Genomic DNA, 21,391 nt, shown 5'->3' on the forward strand with positions numbered 1-21,391 from the left:
AATACAAATTCACCAAACTTTAATATGTATGCAATATGCATACATAACAATAACCTTTCACCCAGGTAGTGTTTTTATTCCCAAGTCACATGTTCCCAGCACATGCTGCCCAGTTCCTGGACATTAGAGCAATTCCCTGTGTGTGATTGTCCTCCTTAAATTAATAAAATGGCAAAGGATGTTAGCCCAGAAGAGCTAATACACCTGGTACAGGATCGCCCTGCAATATGGGATAAGAGGTGTGGAGACTATAGCAACCGATATGTCTCTAACAACAAATGGGAGGAAGTCTTTCAGGCGGTGACACCGAACTGGCAGACACTAAAAAAAAATGAAAAATTTGAACGTGGTAAGTAGTTTGTGGGTTATGGGGGGGTGGGTTGTTATCTTGTAGTCCATCCATATGTCAACATCCATATCCACCGGCCACGTCACCTGCCACAAGTTGTGAATTGGCCACTGGCCACGTCACCTGCCACAAGTTGAGAATTGGCCACTGAACACGCCACCTGCCACGTCACCTGCCACAAGTTGTGAATTGGCCACTGAACACGCCACCTGCCACGTCACCTGCCACAAGTTGTGAATTGGCCACTGGCCACGTCACCTGCCACAAGTTGAGAATTGGCCACTGAACACGCCACCTGCCACGTCACCTGCCACAAGTTGTGAATTGGCCACTGAACACGCCACCTGCCACGTCACCTGCCACAAGTTGTGAATTGGCCACTGGCCACGCCACCTGCCACGTCACCTGCCACAAGTTGAGAATTGGCCACCTGCCACGCCACCTGCCACAAGTTGTGAATTGGCCACCTGCCACGCCACCTGCCACGCCACCTATGGGTGTATTTTATTTTCTGTTTCTTCATAGGAGAGAGTATCGTCACCCGCTGGCGCTCATTGAGAGACCGTTATAGGAGAGATTTGAAGGAGGAGACAATGTCCCGCAGTGGAGCTGGAGCCTCCAAGTACAAAAAGGGTGCATTTTTTGAAATGCTGGATTTCCTGCGTAACGTGATGAGCCTAAGAAGGTACCTAGCCACTTTATAACATTATTTGACCAAGTAAACTACAAATAATAAACTTGATCCACACATATAAATATCTGAATTAACAGAAATGCATAATGACCTAGTATGCATATCATAGTAGCTCATTATTAATGAATTGATTCCCTGAGATGAAAGTCCCCGTATAGGTCTTCTTTCCCCTCTTACTTTGCTGCCATCACTCCTTGAGTGTCTGGTAGGTATTGGGGGTCATTTACTAATGGCAAATTAACTTTGCACTGCAAGAGCACTTGTAAGTACCGTCACTGTAGATCTAAGTGGAAGATCTGAAATGAGGGGAAGCACTGTTGATTTTATCATCCAATCACGTGGACGTTAAAATACTCTTTTTTACTTTCCTTGCATGTCCCTCTCAGATCTACAGCGACTGGACTTCCAAATGCTCTGATAGTGCACTGGTAGTGCAAAGTGGATTTCCCTTTAGTAAATAACCCCGACTGTGTTTCAGGGGGTGTTGATAGGTAACAGTCAGACAACTTTGTCTATTTTTTATATGCAAATATGTTCAAACTAAGTATTCCAAAAGTGGTATGTAGGGTTGACCACAGCAGTATACACACACATGGATCTATGTATTGTTGAAACAAGTCTGAATTGACCTTTAACCCATCTACCAACCAATATTTTACAGTACAGCCACTAACATCAGTGAAACGGAGGAGGAAACAGATACTGAATTTTCGCAGCAAGATCCCATGGGAGAAACTGGAGTGACAGAAAGTGAGGCAGCTGAAGATGCCACTAGAGCTGCAAGACCGATTCCACCAACCACAAGTGTGCCTGTAAGTATCGAACATAAAATGCCTACTTTTTTAAATATTGTCAAAAGATAATGTGCTAATAGATATGTGTTCCACCCCTCAGATTCGTTCAGTTGGTTCAACTGTGAGAAAGCGTCCACAAAAAAACAAATTAGATAACGCCATGCTGAGCTTCATGGAGGAGATGAAAGCAAGAAGACCTGACTCCAACGATCCTTTTTTGGACCCTAACAACGAGGACGCTTTATTCCTAAGAAGCCAGTACCACCTGCTACAAAAAATGAATCCGGATCGAAAACTTGATATGCGCCTGGCAATTGGCCAGTATATCGGTACTTGTCTGAAGGCTTCTATGTCAGGAGACCCTGTGCCCCAAGTTATCTCCCCTTCCCAACGCCAATTCTACCCCGATCACCCACCACCAGCTCCCTACACTCACCGATTCCAACCCAGCCCTATACCCCATCATTACCGTGCCCCTGCCTCCACTGCCCAAAATTTTCCAGTCCCACCCCAGGCACCCAACTATGATCCCTCTCCTTCCCAGGGGACTTCACGATCTGATTCCTCCCTTTTCCCCACCCCTTATTATCAAGATCTATAATTTTATTTTTTTTGGAAATTTTTGATACGATACTTTAATAAATTGATTTTTGCCCCTTTTTGTGATGTGTATTTCATTTTTTTTTATCTTTTACTATAAGTTACAATCTACATGTTGCGTTCATAAAGTTCAAAGAAAAATAGTAGACTGCATGAAAATGATTTTTTTTTGGTATTTTATGTGAAAAGAAACAAACTGATATATCATAGGGACATAATGACAATTGAAGCATGAAAGCATACACTTGTAGAAATCTTAAATGTAGAAATTAACTGGCGTTTTCACTATGACAAGAAAGACCATGCAAATTAACTAAAAGGGGCGAAACATGTTACTAGAAAGGTGCAAATGATAAAGTTCCTCGTGACTGTTTTTACACATATTGATACTGCCACGGAACCTCTCCTTCTGGGGACATAAAAAAATTAGTAAAATTGTCACGCATGGTAATGGCTGAATTGTTGGGTCGCAGTCCGGAAAAGCGCACAGATGGTAGGTCTACCTCGTCCTCTTCCTCAACAGAAATCCCTTCCTTCTCGCGGATGACATTGTGGAGGACACAGCAGGCTTGGATTGCCAGTTGGGCATTCTCCACGCTAAGTTGTATAGCGCTATGAAATATGCGCCATTTGCCGCTCAAAATGCCAAAGGTGCATTCAATAAGGCGCCTTGCACGACTCAAGCGGTAGTTAAAAATTTTCTTTGGGGTCGTTAAATTCTGCCTGGCATAAGGCCTTAAAAGATGATGAGAAAGTCCAAATGCCTCATCAGCAACTAGAACATGTGGCAAATCTGGTCCTACAGTTGATGGTAGTGGTTGATCTGCTGGGAAATTAAAGTGTCCCTCCAGTATTCTTCTCCCCATTACTGATGATGAAAATATTCTTGCGTCGGCATTCGATCCATAGGCTCCTATATCAACGGCAATAAATTTGTAGTTACTGTCGCAAATTGCCATTAGCACTAGTGAAAAATATTTTTTATAATTGAAAAATTGCGAGCCAGATCCTGGTGGCATCTGGATTCTGACATGTTTCCCATCCAGAGCTCCAACACAATTGGGGAATTGAGTTTTTTTCCAAAAGCCAGTCGCAATTTCCTGCCACATGGTAGCATCAGGAACCGGCATTGCAGAAGAACGAAGCTCCTCCCATATTGCTTCGCAGGTCTCATGCACTATCACTGATATGGTCGATATTCCCAATAAAAAAAAATGGCTTAGTGACGTATAAGACACTCCAGATGCAAGAAACCTAGGAAGAGTAGAAGAGTAGAAGAAATTACGAAAGGAATCCAACATTACACTGGACATAATCAAGCTAAATGGCTGGCTGGCTGGCTTACCTGAGGGTAATGAGAAGTCGCTCCTCTGGAGGCACAGCAAGTCGCATGTCTGTGTTTGTACGGTATAGTCTGGGATGTAAATTTTCAAGTAAATAATCAAACGTTGGGATCGTCATTCTAGTGAAATTAAAAAATTTAGGAGGGTAACGTCGCAAATCTGCATATTGCAGCGCAAAGAAACCCTCACTTGGCCTTTTGAGGAGCATGGGATGTGCCCAGTACCTGCGTCCCCTAGCAGACATCTTCCTGGTCAAGCTTTTTTTTCTCCACACAAAGTACATCATGACAAATGATGTCACATTCTGATAATAATTCCCCAAATCCATCGTAATCAACAAGTACAGTGAAATACAGCAATGGATCAGGAACAAAACAGCCGGCTGTTAACATACAGGAAGAGGAAAGCACACTGGGGGAAACAAAGAATCATGGGAAAATTCTTGAAAAGATGATTAATAAAGTTCTAAAACCAAAAAAATAAAAAAAACGGATCAAAAAACGGATCGAAAAAACGGATGAAAAACGGACCAAAAACGGACGTCAACGGACGGAAAACGGAACGGAAACGGATGTAAACGGATGGAAAACGGACGAAAAACTGATGAAAAAACGGATCAACTGAAGGGAAAAAAAATAATGTAAAAACTGAACGGACGTGTGAAAGAGCCCTAAGCCTGCCAAAGGTGTGTAGCTGACATTATAAGGTCAAACCAAAGTGTAAAAAAAAACTACAAGGTAAGGTAAACACATAGCAGGCAGTAATGTGTTGTCTAGTATAGTCAGCCTTTTGTACTAGTCTGTAAAACCAGAACGTGACAGCTACTCAAATCTGTTTATATCTAGCACAGGAAAGGTGTACACAGATGAAGCAAGTTGTATCATTCGTCTACTACTAGACAGATGCTCAAGACATGTGGATGGCAGGTCAGAAAGTGGCATAAATGTTAAAGTGAAAATAAACACTTACATAAGCCCACTGAAGTGACTATCTTCAGGTGACACCCAGTGATAAATGAAATCCTCCTGCATAAGCTGCACCTGTTTATCTGCAGTTTTCTCTACTTCAAGCCTTCTGAGGCCGGGTTCACACTTGTCCGACAAATGCTCTGACACTGGGAGCTCATGTCGCATGACTTGTGAAAAATCAATGTTTCCCTATGAGAGCCGTCTTAACTGGTCCGACACATGTTGGTCCGACTTTGAAAATGCTCCCTGTACTACTTTGGTCTGACATTGATCCTACTTCAGCCCATTGAATATCACTGAAGTTGAATCAAAGTAGGATCCTTGTCCTTACCATCCGACTTTTGACATCCGACATGGTGATTACAGCAGCAGTAAAAGGAATTTATCTCACACTGGATTGTTTTGATTGGTCAAAGAACAAGTCAGACTATCACAAAGTCGGATCAAAGTAGTATCCTGTTCATGAAAGTAGGATGGATGTCGGACCAATGTCGGATCAATGTAGGACTGATGTCACAGAGCAAAGTAGGATGAAAGTCGTACTGCTGTCGTGTAGTATAGTGTGAACCCAGACTAAAGCAGTGGTCATCAACCCTGTCCTCAGGACCCACTAACAGGCCAGGTTTTACCTATTACCTTGGGGAGATGCAGACTAGAATACTGAAATCACTGAGCAGCAAATGATATCACCTCCTAAAGGAGCGCATTCGGCGCAGTACAAATCCCAAATCAAATCAAAAACCTGTAATGTATTTCAGTTATGTTGCAAACCCGGCTGGTTAGTGGGCCCTGAGGACAGGGTTTATGACCACTGTTCTAAAGTACACAGTTTAGATCCTTAGAGCTTCCAGCAGGCAGGGGGCGGGGATATGATGTCACACACAGCACAGAGTTGAGTGTATTCTGAGACCTGAGTGGAAGAAGGAGCACAACCTCATCTACAAAGTCTCACATCTGTCAATCACCTGCTGTGTACTAAGGGTGGGGGTGTCTGTTAAGACTCAGAAGTGACTCCTGCATGTAGCAGAGGAAGGAGAGAGCAGACAGACCCACACTTGCACAAGTGCATTGAACTGAGGCAAGTACACACTAAATGAGAATATGCTTTGTTCATTTTTTATCTCAGAGTTTTCCAACCACTTGCAGCCCACCTGCCGTCAGACAGAGGAACGGTGCGGCTCTCGCTCTGGGTGGACGTCATATGACGGTGCACCAGAACGGCCGCTGTTGCATGCCCGCGGGGCCACGCAGTGTGACAATTGTGGCCGCATAGTGTTGCTAGGACACAGCACGACCCCCTTCTCTGCAAAGAGCCAATCACAGCTGGTCACATGTAAATAGGAAAGTGCCATGAATCGGCTCTCCTCGCCTCACATTGACAGAGTCAGCAGCATCTCCACGCAGGGGAGACCTGGGAAGATAATCATGGCATTGAAGGTAATCATGGCATTGATCATCAGTGCCCTGATTGCAGGAAAGCCCCAGCAGTGACCATAATTGATGCAAGTCAGTGCAGCTCTTTAGTGCCCATCAGTGCTGCCCATCAGTGCTGCCTATCTGTGCTGCCCATCAGGGCCCACCACTTCTGCCTATAAGTGCCACCTATCAGTGCTCAACAGTGCCACCTAATCAGTGCCCATCAGTGCAGTATATTAGTGCCACCTAATCAGTGCCGACCAGTGCTGCCCATCAGTGCCCACCACTGCTGCCTATCAGTGCCCACCAGTCCTGCTTATCAGTGCCACCTATCAGTGTGGCATATTAGTGCCTCCTCATCAGTGCGACCTAATCAGTGCCCATAATTGCCACCTCATCAGTGCAGCCTATCAGTGCCCATTAGTGCAGCCTCATCAGCGCACATTAGTGAAGGAGAAAAATGACTTAGTTACAAAATGTACTGACAGAAAAAACAAGAAAAACTTTTTTTTCCCAAATTTTTGGTCTTTTTTGTAAAAAATAAAAATGTCAGCGTTGATTAAATACCACCAAAATAAAGCTCTATTTGTGTGAAGAAAAAAGGTAAAAATGTATTTGGGTACAGTGTTGCATGACCACACAATTGTCATTCAAAATGCGACAGCGGTGAAAGCAGAAAAATGGCCTGGGCAGGAAGGGGCTGAAAGTGACCTGTGTTGAGGTCAAGAACGCGGTGACGTACAACACTACGACGAGCCGGAAAAAATTAAGTTCAATGCTTAGCGTCGACTTTTGAGAAATTGAGAACATGTTCTCTATCTAATTCCGTTGGAATTTCCGACAGGAAAAGTCTGATGGGGCATACACACGGACGGAATATCCGATGAAAAGCTTCCATCTGACTTTTTCCGTCACGAATTCCGCTTGTGTGTACAAGGCTTAAAGCGGAGGTTCACCCGAAATTTTGACTTTGGCTCAAGTAAACTAGCAGGCAGAGACAATAATTAATCCATTGTTTTTTTTTTTTAATGATGATCCTTACCTTAGTCCTGCAGCAGTTTCTCCCATGTCACTCAATATTCCCCGCGTCACAAGTTTTGCCGAAAGAAGCCGAACGTCAGTGCGGCGCTATACGGCGCATGCGTACCGACGTTTGGATTCTTTCGGCAACTCGTGACGCGTAGTATGCGCCGGTCAGAAGCACGTCGATCACAGCCTGTGATTAGGAACGCCCACTCCAGAGGGAAAGCCGGGGGTGAAAATAGCGCTATACCGGTATGTAGGAAAAAAATAAAAAAAAACAACAGCATACTGTTGGTCTCCTAGGTCGGCTCCATGTATTGTTAGAATTTTTTTTTAGGGTGAACCCCCGCTTTAAAAAGAACTCTGTACATGCTCAGTTTGGTGTGTATTGCTAGAGAATTTTTTTTTTGTTTTTGCGAGGGTGCATGTTATCAGTACAGGGAAAATCAGCACTGCCCAGACAGAGGGTCAGGAGTCATGCAGCCTCATAGGATAGTCAGAAGAGAATGAAAACTCCTCTTACAAGCTTTAACCAATGCTTGGCTATAAACAAAACTGCTATATACTGCTGATGAGAAAAGGTATTTAGCAGTTTATATTTACTAAAATAATTGCATTTCCATGTTCTGTGTACTGTGAGAGACCAGATATAATAAATGCAGGGTCCGGGGGTTTAGTAACACTTTAACTACTTGCCGACCAGCCGCCGTCATTCTACGGCGGCAGGTCGGCTCTCCTGGGCGAGAGCCCGTAGCTATACGGCGGCTCTTTGAGCGGCCACTAGGGGCGCGTGCGCGCCCCCCGCTCGCCCCCGACTCCCGTGCGTGTGCCCAGCAGGCTCGATTGCCGCCGGGCACCCGCGATTGCTCGTTACAGAGCGGGGACCGGGAGCTGTGTGTGTAAACACACAGCTCCCGATCCTGTCAGGGGGGGAAATGCTGATCTTCTGTTCATACAATGTATGAACAGAGGATCAGTGTTTCCCCTAGTGAGGCCACCCCCCCCACAGTAAGAACACACCCAGGGACATACTTAACCCCTTCCCCGCCCCCTAGTGTTAACCCCTTCACTGCCAGTGGCATTTTTATAGTAATTCAATGCATTTTTATAGCACCGATCGCTATAAAAATGCCAATGGTCCCAAAAATGTGTCAAAAGTGTCCGAAGTGTCTGCCATAATGTCGCAGTACCGAAAAAAAATCGCTGATCGCCGCCATTACTAGTAAAAAAAATATATTAATAAAAATGCCATAAAAATACCCCCTATTTTGTAAACGCTATAACTTTTGTGCAAACCAATCAACGCTTATTGCGATTTTTTTTACGAAAAATATGTATCGTCCTAAACTGAGGGAAAAAAATGTTTTTTTATATATTTTTTGGGGGATATTTATTATAGCAAAAAGTAAAAAATATGAATTTTTTTCAAAATTGTCGCTCTATTTTTGTTTATAGCGCAAAAAATAAAAACCGCAGAGGTGATCAAATACCACCAAAAGAAAGCTCTATTTGTGGGAAAAAAAGGACGCCAGTGCCGGTCCTTCAGCCGTGGATTCCCCCCTGCGCATGCGCCGCCCGCATTGCGGGGGGGAATATCTCCTAAACCGTGCAGGTTTAGGAGATATTCTCCTTACCTACAGGTAAGCCTTATTATAGGCTTACCTGTAGGTAAAAGTCCAAATAGTGGGTTTACAACCACTTTAATGGAGAAATGTCCCCAAAGGGAAAAATGGATACCGCAGACATAAACTGGAAGTGTCCAAAAGTTCAATTCCTAGATCAAATTGTGTGATGTTAGCAGGCCGACCGAATTCACATAATTTTAATTCTTAAAGGAGCTCATTTGGCTGTACTTCTCCTATGGATCACAGGAGTGCAGGTAGTTTTGCACTCCTAAGACCCGTTTTCAGAAGACATCCGGCTGGAGTCACGGAGCCTGTCCAGGCTTGGGAAAGATTGCAACCATATGGTCGGGATCCACCCACATGCCTGGATCGGTTGCTGCTCCGCCCCCTCCACAGAGCAGACAGCAATGACTGACAGTCACCAGCTCTCTGCTCAGGGGCCCTGAGAACCGAGCAATCAGAGGTGTTGGATTGCTCGGTTCTCAGTGTTAGGCCCCGTACACACGTCCGAGGAACTCGACGGGCAAAACTCATCGTTTTGCTCATCGAGTTCTGTGTGAAGCCGCCAAGGATCTCGGCGAGCCAACTTTCCTCATTGAACAACGAGGAAATAGAGAACATGTTCTCTATTCGACTCGACGAGGAACTCGTCGGCTTCCTTGGCCGAAAGTGTACACATGGCCGGGTTTCTCGGCAGAATTCAGCTCCGCTCGAGTTTCTGGCTGAATTCTGCCGAGAAACTCGGTCGTGTGTACGGGGCCTAAGAGCCGGCAAGGGACAGATGCAGCATTGGACCAAACCTGCATTTACATAGGTAAATATGATTTAAAAAAAAAAGAGGACATCCCAGACTTCTCTTTTACAGTATGAGGGGTGTTCAAGTCAAATCACGATTTTTAATTTTACAGGTATAAAAACAGACACTAGTGTGGCGGTACTACATGCAGTAGTAAGTGGCAAGTGTGACCTATTACTGATAGGCGGTGCAAATGTTGTGGGTCAGTCCAGAGACCATTAATCAAGATGGAACACAACAGTGGCCAGAGAGCTGTCATTTATGCTCCATTCACATTTGTGGGAATCATAAAAGTTGCATGACAAGTCTTTCCCCATGTTTTCCAATGATAAGCATTTATATATGTGCGACTTAAACTTGCAGCAATATCAAAGTAGTTCATGCACTACTTTGGTCTTACTTTCATGCAACTTGAGGACCATAGACTTCAATGTTAACCCACAAAAGCTGCATGAAAGTCATACTTCAATGATATACAATGCAACAGCTGTCCATTATCACTGGTCAAAGCCAAAGTTGCAGAACAAACTGCACTCCTGTGATCCACAGAAGTACAGCTAAACGAGCTTTGGCTGTACTTCTTCTTTAATGCTTAATATTTCTTATTTTATGGTGCTGTCATGTCTTTCATGTTCAAGAACCTTTTCTTTCTAAAAATGTTGTACATGTCGGGTATAGGGGAACATTTCCCTCTTCAAGAAGAGATAATCATTGAAGAAGCCAGTAGCCAATTTCTTGAGTTTTCTGTTGTCAGATGACAAGAGCTCTTCAACTAAGAGCAGTAATTTATGTTGAGAAATTGTGGCTGTCAGTGTGTCCAGAATGCTTTATGAAATGCATTTCCAGGCGCCTATATGCTGTGTGCTCCGTCACACATTTCCTCTTTGGAAAAAAAAACACATACGCTTTGTGTACTACACGGTGCTCGAGCAGTCTTCAGCATTGATTAATATTTTAAAGGGACTTATAACAAAATATGACTTGAAAAGCTATGGATTCTATAGAGCTAAATCCAATGTATTCATGAAAAGGTAGAAACAGATGAGGTAGTCACCTTATTGTATTTACTCTTATGCCGCGTACACACGATAATTTTTCGGCATGAAGAAAACGTTGTTTTTCAAAAACGTCATTTAAAATGGTCGAACATGCTGCATTTTTAAACGTCGTTTTAAACGATGTCGTTTTTCGGGTTGTAAAAAATTATCGTGTGTGGGCAAAAATTACGTAAAATACCCGCGCATGCTCAGAAGCAATTTATGTGACGCTCGTTCTGGTAAAACTACCGTTATAATGGAGTAAGCACATTCATCACGCTGTAACAGCCAGAAAAGTGCAAATCGTCTTTTACTAACACGAAATCAGCTAAAGCAGCCCAAAGGCAAATGGAACTTCCCCTTTATAGTGCCGTTGTGCGTGTTGTAAGTCACCGCGCTTTGCTAAATCATTTTTTAAAAACGATGGTTTGTAGGCAACGTTGTTTTAATGATGAAGTTGGGAAAACTTTGTTTTTTGGACATGCTGAAAAATGATCGTGTGTACGCGGCATTAGGCCCCTTTCACACTGGGGCGGTGGCGATATAGCGCCGCTAAAATAGCTGCGCTATACCGTCAGAAATCCCGCGGGATTCGGATGCTAGCGGTGCGGTATTAACCCCCGCTAGCGGCCAATAAAGGGTTAATACATATGCAGCATCGGTACAATGCTGCATATGTCCCCCGCCATGTATAAGACCACTCAAAGATTGCTGATCGCTCAGTTCTCAGGGCTCCCTGTGACTGTCAGTCACCGCTGTCTCCTCTGCTCCCCCCCCTCCCACCATACCCATGCTGGGCTGTGGAGAGGGCGGTAGCGGCTGGCTCAGACTCCCTGGGGATTGCTGAGAGGCTGAGCCAGGTGCCGGTCCACGCTCCTGGGTGGCTCCTGACCATATAATCGCAAACTCTGTGATGTCAGCCGACAGCAGGCTTCAGTGCGCTGTCTGCTAAAAATGGGTCACAGGAGTGCAGAACGAACTGCACTCCTGCGAGCCACAGAAGAAGTACAGCCAAACAAGATTTGGCTGTACTTCACCTTTAACATGATGGACAGCTTCAATGATCAATATGGAGGTTAGGGGGGGGGGGATAAGAGGGTTTGGCAGTGCTTGGTTTTCTATATCTCTGAGTTCTCTGAACATGTTGACATGGTTTTCACTAACATGACCTTTGCTTATGCAATTTTTTTTTGTTTTTGTGAACTTTAGCTGCCCACTGTAACTATTTAGATATCAGCCCACTCCCCTAGGGATTGCTCCAGTTGCTGCATTGCCTTGCTCCAGATACACATACAAAAACTAAGTGTAGCTTTAGCGACCAACCTTTTGTTCTATTTTATATTACCTTTATCAAATTTTGAATCTGGATAATAAGGTGGATGTCCAATACAACATTTCGATACAAGATGGGTTCATTTGTTTAATAATAGCTTAAGAGGCACAGACAGTCATCATTATGTATTCTCCTGTGGCTTTAACATGTGACTTCCCCATCCAAAACACAATAAGCACCCTGTGACCCGTTAATAAACCTACAATTATGCAAATAAGCAGTGTGGACCAATTTTATTTTTGGACATTGGTACCAGGCAAGGTCAATGAAATATGATCTGCAACTGCCAAGGTGAATGGTATATGTGCATCTCTCTTGCATCAGGCAAGGCTTATCCACTAGTAATATTAAAGCTTGTGTCATTCATTATCAGTAGAGGTGGGCCAAACACCCCCGGTTTGGTTTGTGCTAGAACTCTTGAACATCGCAAAAGTTCAGACCCGAACCTCGAAACCTATAAAAGTCTATGGGACCCGAACCTGAAAAATTATAGGTGTCAATTTTAAAAGTTTATATGCAAGTTATTGACCATAAAACGAGTTAAGAGGCCTGGGTACTGACCTGGGGGACATGTATCAATGCAATTTTTTTTTTTTAAAGATCCTTTTTACAGGAGCAGTGATTTTAATGATGCTTAAAGTGAAACAATAAAAATGAAAAATTCCCCCACCCCAAAGCACCCTGTCCCCTTGTTGATGGGGGCAATGGTTTCTTCCCAACAACCCTGGGTGGGGGTCTGTGGGCATGGGGGCTTTTTAGAATCTGGAAGCCACCCTTAACAAGGGGGCCACCAGATCCTGACCCCCTCCCTATGTGAATTGTACCCCTACTCATTCACAAAAAAAGTGTAAAGAATAAATAAAGACAGGAGGCAGTTTTTGACAATTCCATTTTTTTTAAAAGATGTCCCCTGATGTAGATCCATTGTCAATCATGACGCCCATTGGACATCGACCAGTGCAAGCTCGGAAGTTTGCCTTTATTCCAGTTGGATCGTTTTGTTCTTTTTCTGGCGGTGCGGCGAGCATCGTGATTGACAATGGATCTACATTAGGGGACATAAAGGAATGGTCAAAAACTGCCTTGTCTATTTGTTTACACTTTTGACACTTTTTTGGGGTGAATGAGTAGGGGTACAATGTACTCCTACTCATTCACATGGGGTGGGGACTGGGATCTGGGGGCCCCAATGGTTAAAGGGGGCTTCCAGATTCTGATAAGCCCCCTGCCCACAGACCCCCACAACCACCGCCCAGGGTTGTCGGGAAGAGGCCCTTGTCCCCATCAACATGTAGCAGACTACATTTGTGACTTAATTTATGAAGAAAGATTGTCTTATTGCAAAATTGTATAATAGAAACTAAGTGTTTTTTTTTCAAAATTTCAACCAGAGAAACATTTTATTCTGTATTTTTCTTTAGTAAAATAAAAAAAATAAAAACAGTGGTGATTAAATGGCACCAAAAGAAAGCTCAAAATATTATACAAATTACATTTGTGTACAGTGTTGCATGCCCGAGGACTATCCAGTTAAAGTAGAAAAGTGCTGAATAGCAAAAAATGCTCTGGTCACGTGTAAACCCTTCTGGAGGTCAAGTGGTTAATAGTGGTTATGGAGCCTTGGGCAGTTTTCTGTACTGTCACAAGAGGAGACATTCTATACCAAGCTGATTAATCACTTGCCAACTGCACTATAGCCATATAACGTCCACCCGTGTTCACGCCTGTGGCGCAGTCTCTGATCGCTGTGTCCTCTGGACACAGCTGATTACAGATTGGGGTAAGGAGCCAATCAGCAGCTATTTACCATGTGATCATGTAAACACAAGCGGGTTATCAGAATTTCTTTCCTCATCCTGACAGCATAAGGAGAGGAGAGCTGATAACTGGCTTGTGTTTAAGGGACATCTACACTGATCATCAAGGTACTGATTATCAGTGTCCTGATTATCAGTGCAGTCCCCAACAGTGCTGCCAATCAGTGCTTATCAGTGGTGTCAATCAGTGCCCATTAGTGCAGCCCCTTCAGCACACATCAGTGAAGGAGCAATAAATGTACAACATTTGTTTTTTAAAATGTTTGGGTCTTTTGTCATGTATTTTAGCAAAAAATATAAAACCCAGTGGTGGTTAAAAACCACCAAAAGAAAGCTCCATTTGTGTGAAAAAAATGATAGTTTCATATGCATACAGTGTTGCATGGCTGCGCAATTGTCATTCAAAGTGTGACAGCCCTGAAAATTGGTCTGGGCAGAAAGGGGGTATAGCGGACAGTTGCTAACATCCACCATATCACCCCGCTGCCAGACTTCCATATATCACTCTCAGAGACAATGAACAGTCATTTGTGTTTTTGTTTTTGTTTATTGGGGGATATAACTTGGTTGGGGGAAGGGATTATGGGATGCTCATAGAACAAATTACAAATAAGCAGCTTGCGTTAGTTGATGGACTACTGATCCCAGCTAGCCCAACTTACAAATCCTGCACCCGCAGGCCACACCGATTTGACAAAAAACCCCAGTGTCTCTCCTCCTCCGCCTTGCACCCAGCTCCCCTGGCATGCCTCTTCCATAAATCCACACTCACCGACCTTCTCCTGCCCTCAGTCCATGATGGAGAACTTAACTGGACATGCGTTCCAATAGCTTCTCCAGCCCCTCTGTTCCAGGACACCTCCTCCGTGACTGTGTAAGGATGAGGCTCCCTCCCAGCTCTCCCAGCCTCCTCCGCTGAGGGCGCACCCCCCCTCCCCCCCACAGGTAGGGATAGCCTCCTGCTGCTATCTAGCACTCCATTCTCCACGTCTCTCAGCCGAGAACACCCTTCCAGTGGGCTGGACCTGAGCTTATATGGGAGGCCTGCCAATTCCAGTTGGGGATTGGTCAGGGCTCCTCACATGAGCTCCCTGTCACTCCAGTCCTCAGCCCTGCCCCTCTTCTAGAACATTCTCCCTGGAAGCAGGAGAGGCGCTCAAGAACTGAAGCACAGGAGGTCACACCGACTGCTACACTAACCACTCCCCGCCCCCAGATCAAAACAAACAGGCCTAGCCTGAAGCATAGGCCTGCCTAAATGTACCTGCTCTGAAAGCTTACCACACAAAAATCCTCACTCTAGCACCTACCTATGGTAGAGGGTTCTACAGGGGTAAAGGTGTCCAATAGGCAAGTAGTTATTATGCTCTTAGCATTGATACAGTATTTACAGTATGTCCATATTCCCCCTAAATCTTTTTCTATGTCACAATATCAATGAAAATGACCTTTATTACTTAAGTAAAAAACATCTAATTAATGCTTAAGTGAAAACCCTGATTAGTGCATTAATTTAAAGTAAATATACTTATGATTACCGTAGTGAAATTGGCATAGGGAAAATTCCTATCTCTCATCGATGTCACAGTGTCAAGTTGCTGAGCATTCGAATATGCTTGTATTTTTCAGCTTAGAAACTATTTCAGTAATACTTGGTGTCTGTACATCACTTAACAAACGTCTTTGGTATTAGAGACTTGGGGCTTAGCAATTATAGATGATATACTAAAGTAAAGGCAAAACAATATCTAAAGCATTTCATTGTGCATCGTGTGGGAAGATAGAAAAGGCAATGTTTCCATTACGGATTCAGCTCAGAAATTATTTCAGAGCTGCTTGGATATAAAATTCCCAGTTACCTCAGCCTTCTTTAGATATGTGCTGGATTTAATTTTCATAAAAGCACTTGCTAAAATCTATATATATAAATTCTATAGTAGATATACTGTCTGTGCCTGTATATATATATATATATATATATATATATATATATATATATATATATATATATATATATATTATTCCAGCTTCTTATATAGCACCATCAATTTATGCAGTGCTTTACATACTATTCACTGACATCACCCCCCAGTCCTCAAGGAGCTTTCAATCTAAGGTCCCTTTCTCACATGCACACAGATATACATACACAGATGCACACAGATACTAGTGCAACCTTAGATTGTAAGCTCCTTGAGGGCAGGGACTGATGTGAATGCGCAATATACATAAAGTATAAAAAAAAGGGCTGCAAAAGTGATGGTTCTATAAGTACCTGAAATAAATAAAAATAAATGAAAGTGAAGTAGCCAAGTAACCAATTAATCTGTATGTCGTTTGAGTGTGAGAGGAAATCGGAGTACTAATGCCGCGTACACACGATAATTTTTCGGCATGAAAAAGAACGACGTTTTTCAGCATTAAAACGACGTTGCCCACAAACCATCATTTTTTAAAAATGCTCTAGCAAAGCGCGGTGATGTACAACACGTACGACGGCACTATAAAGGGAAAGTTCCATTCGCCTTTGGGCTGCTTTTGCTGATTCCGTGTTAGTAAAAGACGTTTTGCGCTTTTCTGTCTGTTACAGCGTGATGAATGTGCTTACTCTATTATGAATGGTAGTTTTACCAAAACGAGCGCTCCCGTCTCATAACTTGCTTCTGAGCACCTTCTCTGCTTTGTTGGGAATAAAACCTGTTCACAGAATTAAAGCGGGAGTTCAACCATTTCTTTTTTTTTTTTTTTTTTTTTCCTTAGCTTCCTGCTCGTTCGGTCTAGGGGAATCGGCTATTTGTATTAAAATATGATCCGTACTTACCCGTTTTCGAGATGCATCTTCTTCCGTCGCTTCCGGGTATGGGTCTTCGGGAGCGGGCGTTCCTTCTTGATTGACAGTCTTCCGAGAGGCTTCCGACGGTCGCATCCATCGCGTCACTCGTAGCCGAAAGAAACCGAACGTCGGTGCGGCTCTATACTGCGCCTGCGCACCGACGTTCGGCTTCTTTCAGAAAATCGTGACGCGATGGATGCGACCGTCGGAAGCCTCTCGGAAGACTGTCAATCAAGAAGGAACGCCCATTCCCGAAGCCCATACCCGGAAGTGGCGGAAGAAGATGCATCTCGAAAACGGGTAAGTACGGATCATATTATTATTATTATTATACAGGATTTATATAGCGCCAACAGTTTACGCAGCGCTTTACAACATCAGGGAAGACATTATAGTTACAGTACAATTTAATACAGGAATGATCAGAGGGCCCTGCTCGTTAGAGCTTACAATCTAGAAGGGAGGGTGAAGTGGAACAGAGGGTAGTAGATGTGGGGGGTGATCAGGTGGGCAAAGTTAAAATACAGTTGTTAGATGTGGGTAGGATAGGCTTCTCTGAAGAGGAGGGTTTTCAGGGATCCTCGAAAAGCTGAAAGAGAAGGAGATAGACGGATAGTTTGGGGTAAGGAGTTCCATAGGCTTGGAGAGGCTCTGGAAAAGTCCTGTAGACGAGCATGGGAAGAGGTGATGAGAGAGCTAGAGAGCAGGAGGTCTTGAGAAGAACGAAGAGAGCGATTAGGTTGGTATTTGGAGACAAGGTCAGTGATGTAGCAGGGGGCAGAATTGTGGATGGCTTTGTAGGTTGTAGTTAGTATTTTGAATTTAATTCGTTGGGCGAGCGGAAGCCAGTGGAGGGATTGACAGAGAGGAGTAGCAGAGACAGAGCGGTTGGTAAGGTGGATAAGTCTGGCCGCAGCATTCATGATGGATTGAAGGGGGGTTAGAGTATGCAGCGGTAAGCCAATGAGAAGGGAATTGCAGTATTTTAATACAAATAGCCGATTCCCCTAGACAAAACGAGCATAAAGCGAAAGGGAAAATGTGTAGGTTATGGGTGAACCTCCGCTTTAAATAGCTATAGCTCAGTTCATACACACAGCTGAAGGAGTCATGCTTCTCTTCCCAGCTATGTACCACTCAGAGTTTAAACTGGTGAAATACAGTTTGAAAAGTAAAAGTTACCGCTGTGCACTTCCTTGCAAAAACCAATAATGCCCAGTAAGGGCACTTATGATAGTGATGCTTTTTCTATGGCTACGTGCAAGGTTTAAGTTAGGGAAAGAACTAATTCAAGATGGCTGTCTCAGGAGTGCAATGTATTCAACTGTACGTAAACAATAACAATGATTTCTTCTTACTTTCTCAAATTTTGTCTGTTGAGTATTTGAAAAATAAGGGGTATTGTTATATCGTTTAATTGCCAAAAAATACCTGTTGATCAAACCACAAATCAAGTGAGCTTAAAAATGTTCAAGTTTTCTGGCTGACCTATACAGTTGGCAGTTAGCAATGTTCCCATTTCTCTCTGTAGACTGCAGAATACCTCCCTGTGTGTTTTCTAGATGAAGAGAGTGTGTATAGTCTTAACACACTTCCTGTCCTAGGGTGGCAAAGATGCTTATTTATGGATAAATTGGACTGAGTGAGTGTTGTCACCTTAGAATAGGAAGTGTGTTACTGACAGAATCTCCAAAAAATAATGGGGGAAAAAAAGCCTCAAAAACAAAACGAATGCAGCTACCATACCTAAGGACTGTTAATCTGCACTAAATATTTTTTTTGTTCTTGGGTTTACACTTAACATGTTGATTTGTAAAACAACCATTTTATTCACATAGCAAAACATAACAAAGTATACAAAGTCAAAAACCTAAAAATATTAAAAATAAAATCAGGTCCAAGTGACAGTTTCACTTTAGTCTAATACTTGAGACCTAATTGACATACTGTATGTGCCCAAACATATACCATGACTGGGCTCAATTAAGATACAGTTTTAGCTATAGGTATTGATCGATGATGGTTGATAAAGCACCTCAAGTTTTACTACCCCTTAACTGCATTAAATTGTACATGTTTTTTTAATAAAGTTTTTTTGTGCAATATATCAATATACTAAAGATCTAAAATGTGAGTGTGTTAATGCATGGTGGAAACATTCACACATACTTTTATAAGCGGAAAGTACAAACATTTTGGAGTTTTTTCTATGACAAAAAAAGTACCCTGCAGCATTTTTTTTTTTTTAGATTTGCTGTTTATTAACATATAATTGATATTAAAATACATGAAAAAAACGACACTCTCATTTTCTTTAAATATTTCATTTCTTAACTGTATGTTGATGTCCCAATAATTTCTACAGAATGTTCCATGATCTTTTATTCTCTCATTGTACTAAACGGTTGGCTTCAATGCCCTTGAAACTGTGAGTGGGTTAAAATACATTAGATGCAGAGAGTAAAAGCTTATTTTTCATCTGAGCTACAGAACCCAAAATGATTGCAATTTAGACTTCATGCACCTTCAGCTGTTGACTTTTCTGAGTAGAAATGACTTGACACTAATAACCTGAGCTGTGTAGCAGATGAAGACCACAAGCTTAAGTGTCAAGCTACTAGCTAAACAACATTTATTTTCGGACAAGACCTAGTTTTAAATGGATTAAGAAAAAAAGAGGCATTTGACCCAAAAGTTATTTATGGCAATATTAAGGCTTTTAAAGTAAATACTATAAGGTACACAATAAGTTTATCTTCAATAATAATAACCACTATCATCTAAATATGTTTTTATAATATAATAAGAATAGTAGACTTTTAATTGTAACTGATACATAGAAAAATATGTAAATGTAACAGTAGGTTTACGCAATGAAAAATAATCCAAACATTTATCTATTTCGATATTAGATACTAATGTTTACATTGTTACAGTGTTTTTCTAATGAAACAATGGCTTGATGTGGTTTTGCTCTTCTGCACCTTCTCAGCTTTACATATTGTAACCAGCCACAAGGTACTTTTTCATTTAAATAAATGTGTTACTCTAAGGCCGCGTACAGACGAGCATACATGTACGATGAAACCGGTCCGCCGGACCGTTTTCACCGTACATGTATGCCCGGGGATTTCTGTATGGTGGCTGTACTCACCATCATACAGAAATCTGTGCGTAAACAATACGCGGGGCGTGGCCACGACGATGACGTGGACGGCCCTGCCAGTTCAATGCTTCCACGCATGCGTCGAAGTCATTCGACGCATGCGAGGGATGGCGGGCACTCGGACATGTACGGTAGGTCTGTACAGACGACCGAACATGTCCGAGGGGACAGGATTCCAGCGGGCTGTTTTAAAACAAGCCCGGAAATATTTGCCCGCTGGGAAAAGGCCCGGCGGGCAAATGTATGCTGGAATCCTGTCCGCTCGGGCCTACACACGACCGAACATGTCTGCTGAAACTGGTCCGCGGACCAGTTTCAGCAGACATGTTCGGTCGTGTGTACGGGGCATAAGAGGGCCTAAGACGTTTCAATTCAATTGCAGTACTGTTAGACCCGGTTCACACTGGGGCGACACGACAGGCGGCTCAGCCGCCTGACGTGTCGCGTCCCATTCACTGCAATGGAACCGTTCTAAGTCGGAGCGACGCAAGTCGCTCCGACTTAGAAAAAAGGTTCCTGTAGTATTTCGGGGGCGGCTCGGGGCCATCTGCATTGACTTCTATACAGAAGTCGTTTTGCAAATCGCCTCTGAAGTCGTCCTCAGGACGACTTGCAGAGTCGCCCCCGAAGTCGTGCCGCCACAGTGTGAACCGACTCTTATTCACTTAAAGGGATACTAAAGCTTTGTGTTTATTTAAAAAATATATATATATACTTACCTGCTCTGTGCAATGGTTTTGCATGGAACAGCCCTGATCCTCTTCTTGGGTCCCCCACTGGTGCTATTGGCTCCTCCCACTCGAGCAGTGCCCCCCAGAGAAAGCCGCTTGCCCTGGGGGCACCGCTGCTTGCGCGCTCCCAAGCTGCTGTTCTATGCATCCAAGACACATAGAGCTACGGCCCCGCCACTCTCTCCTCATTGGTTGACTGGCTGTGATTATGAGCTGGTGTCTCAGCCAAGGCTATTGTGAACAACGCTGGATCGGAGAGGACTCATGTAAGGATTTGGGGGGCTAGGGCGCTGCACAAAGAAGGTTTTATTTTACCTTCATGCATAGAATGCATGAAGGTAAAAAACCTTCAGCCTTTGGAACCACTTTTAAATATCTCATTAGCACTATAATAATACACCAAATTATTAGTTTTATTTTGCAAGAAAAACTTTTTTAAACCCCAATTTTTAAAAGCCATCCAAAAGAACCTATGAAATTTACATAGCCTTCTGTGATCAAATACAGGGCTGTCTTCACTGTCCTCCTGGCAACCCTGCTCCCGCGCTGGTACTTCCTTTATGTGGCACGTGTAATTGCGCACAGTGTGACGGACGTGACACAGCTTTGAAAATTTGGGCTGTGCTGAACTGCCATTAAATGGAAGTTAACTTCCCCTCACTGGCTCCAGGCAGCTGGTAGGTGAGGCAAATTAAATCTTCCAAATTGCACCTGGTAGGAGAGAGGGCACCTGAGTGACGCGGCGGGCGGGAGGCCAGAGGCCGTATATTGACGGCCTCCTGTCAATTATCGATGGCAGGATGGGAAGTGGTTAAAGGAAATCTGGCCCAAACTAGTAAAAAAAATGATAATTATAAAAAGCTGTA

The 21,391-nt window shown here is 43.3% G+C and overlaps 2 protein-coding genes across 5 annotated transcripts in view; both read left to right on the top strand.

The window, feature by feature from the left end:
• TPK1 (thiamin pyrophosphokinase 1) overlaps positions 1 to 21,391 on the top strand; it is a 689,236-nt gene that overhangs the window by 622,661 nt on the left and 45,184 nt on the right. The window lies entirely within an intron of this gene.
• On the top strand, positions 824 to 2,498 carry LOC120940362. The gene is made up of 3 exons (XM_040353164.1): positions 824 to 1,034; positions 1,705 to 1,855; positions 1,938 to 2,498. The coding sequence occupies exons 1-3, from the start codon at positions 943 to 945 to the stop codon at positions 2,436 to 2,438; spliced, it is 744 nt and encodes a 247-aa protein (XP_040209098.1). The 5' UTR covers positions 824 to 942; the 3' UTR covers positions 2,439 to 2,498.

This window comes from Rana temporaria, chromosome 5 (assembly GCF_905171775.1).
Source record: "Rana temporaria chromosome 5, aRanTem1.1, whole genome shotgun sequence".
NCBI classification, from domain to species: Eukaryota; Metazoa; Chordata; class Amphibia; order Anura; family Ranidae; genus Rana; species Rana temporaria.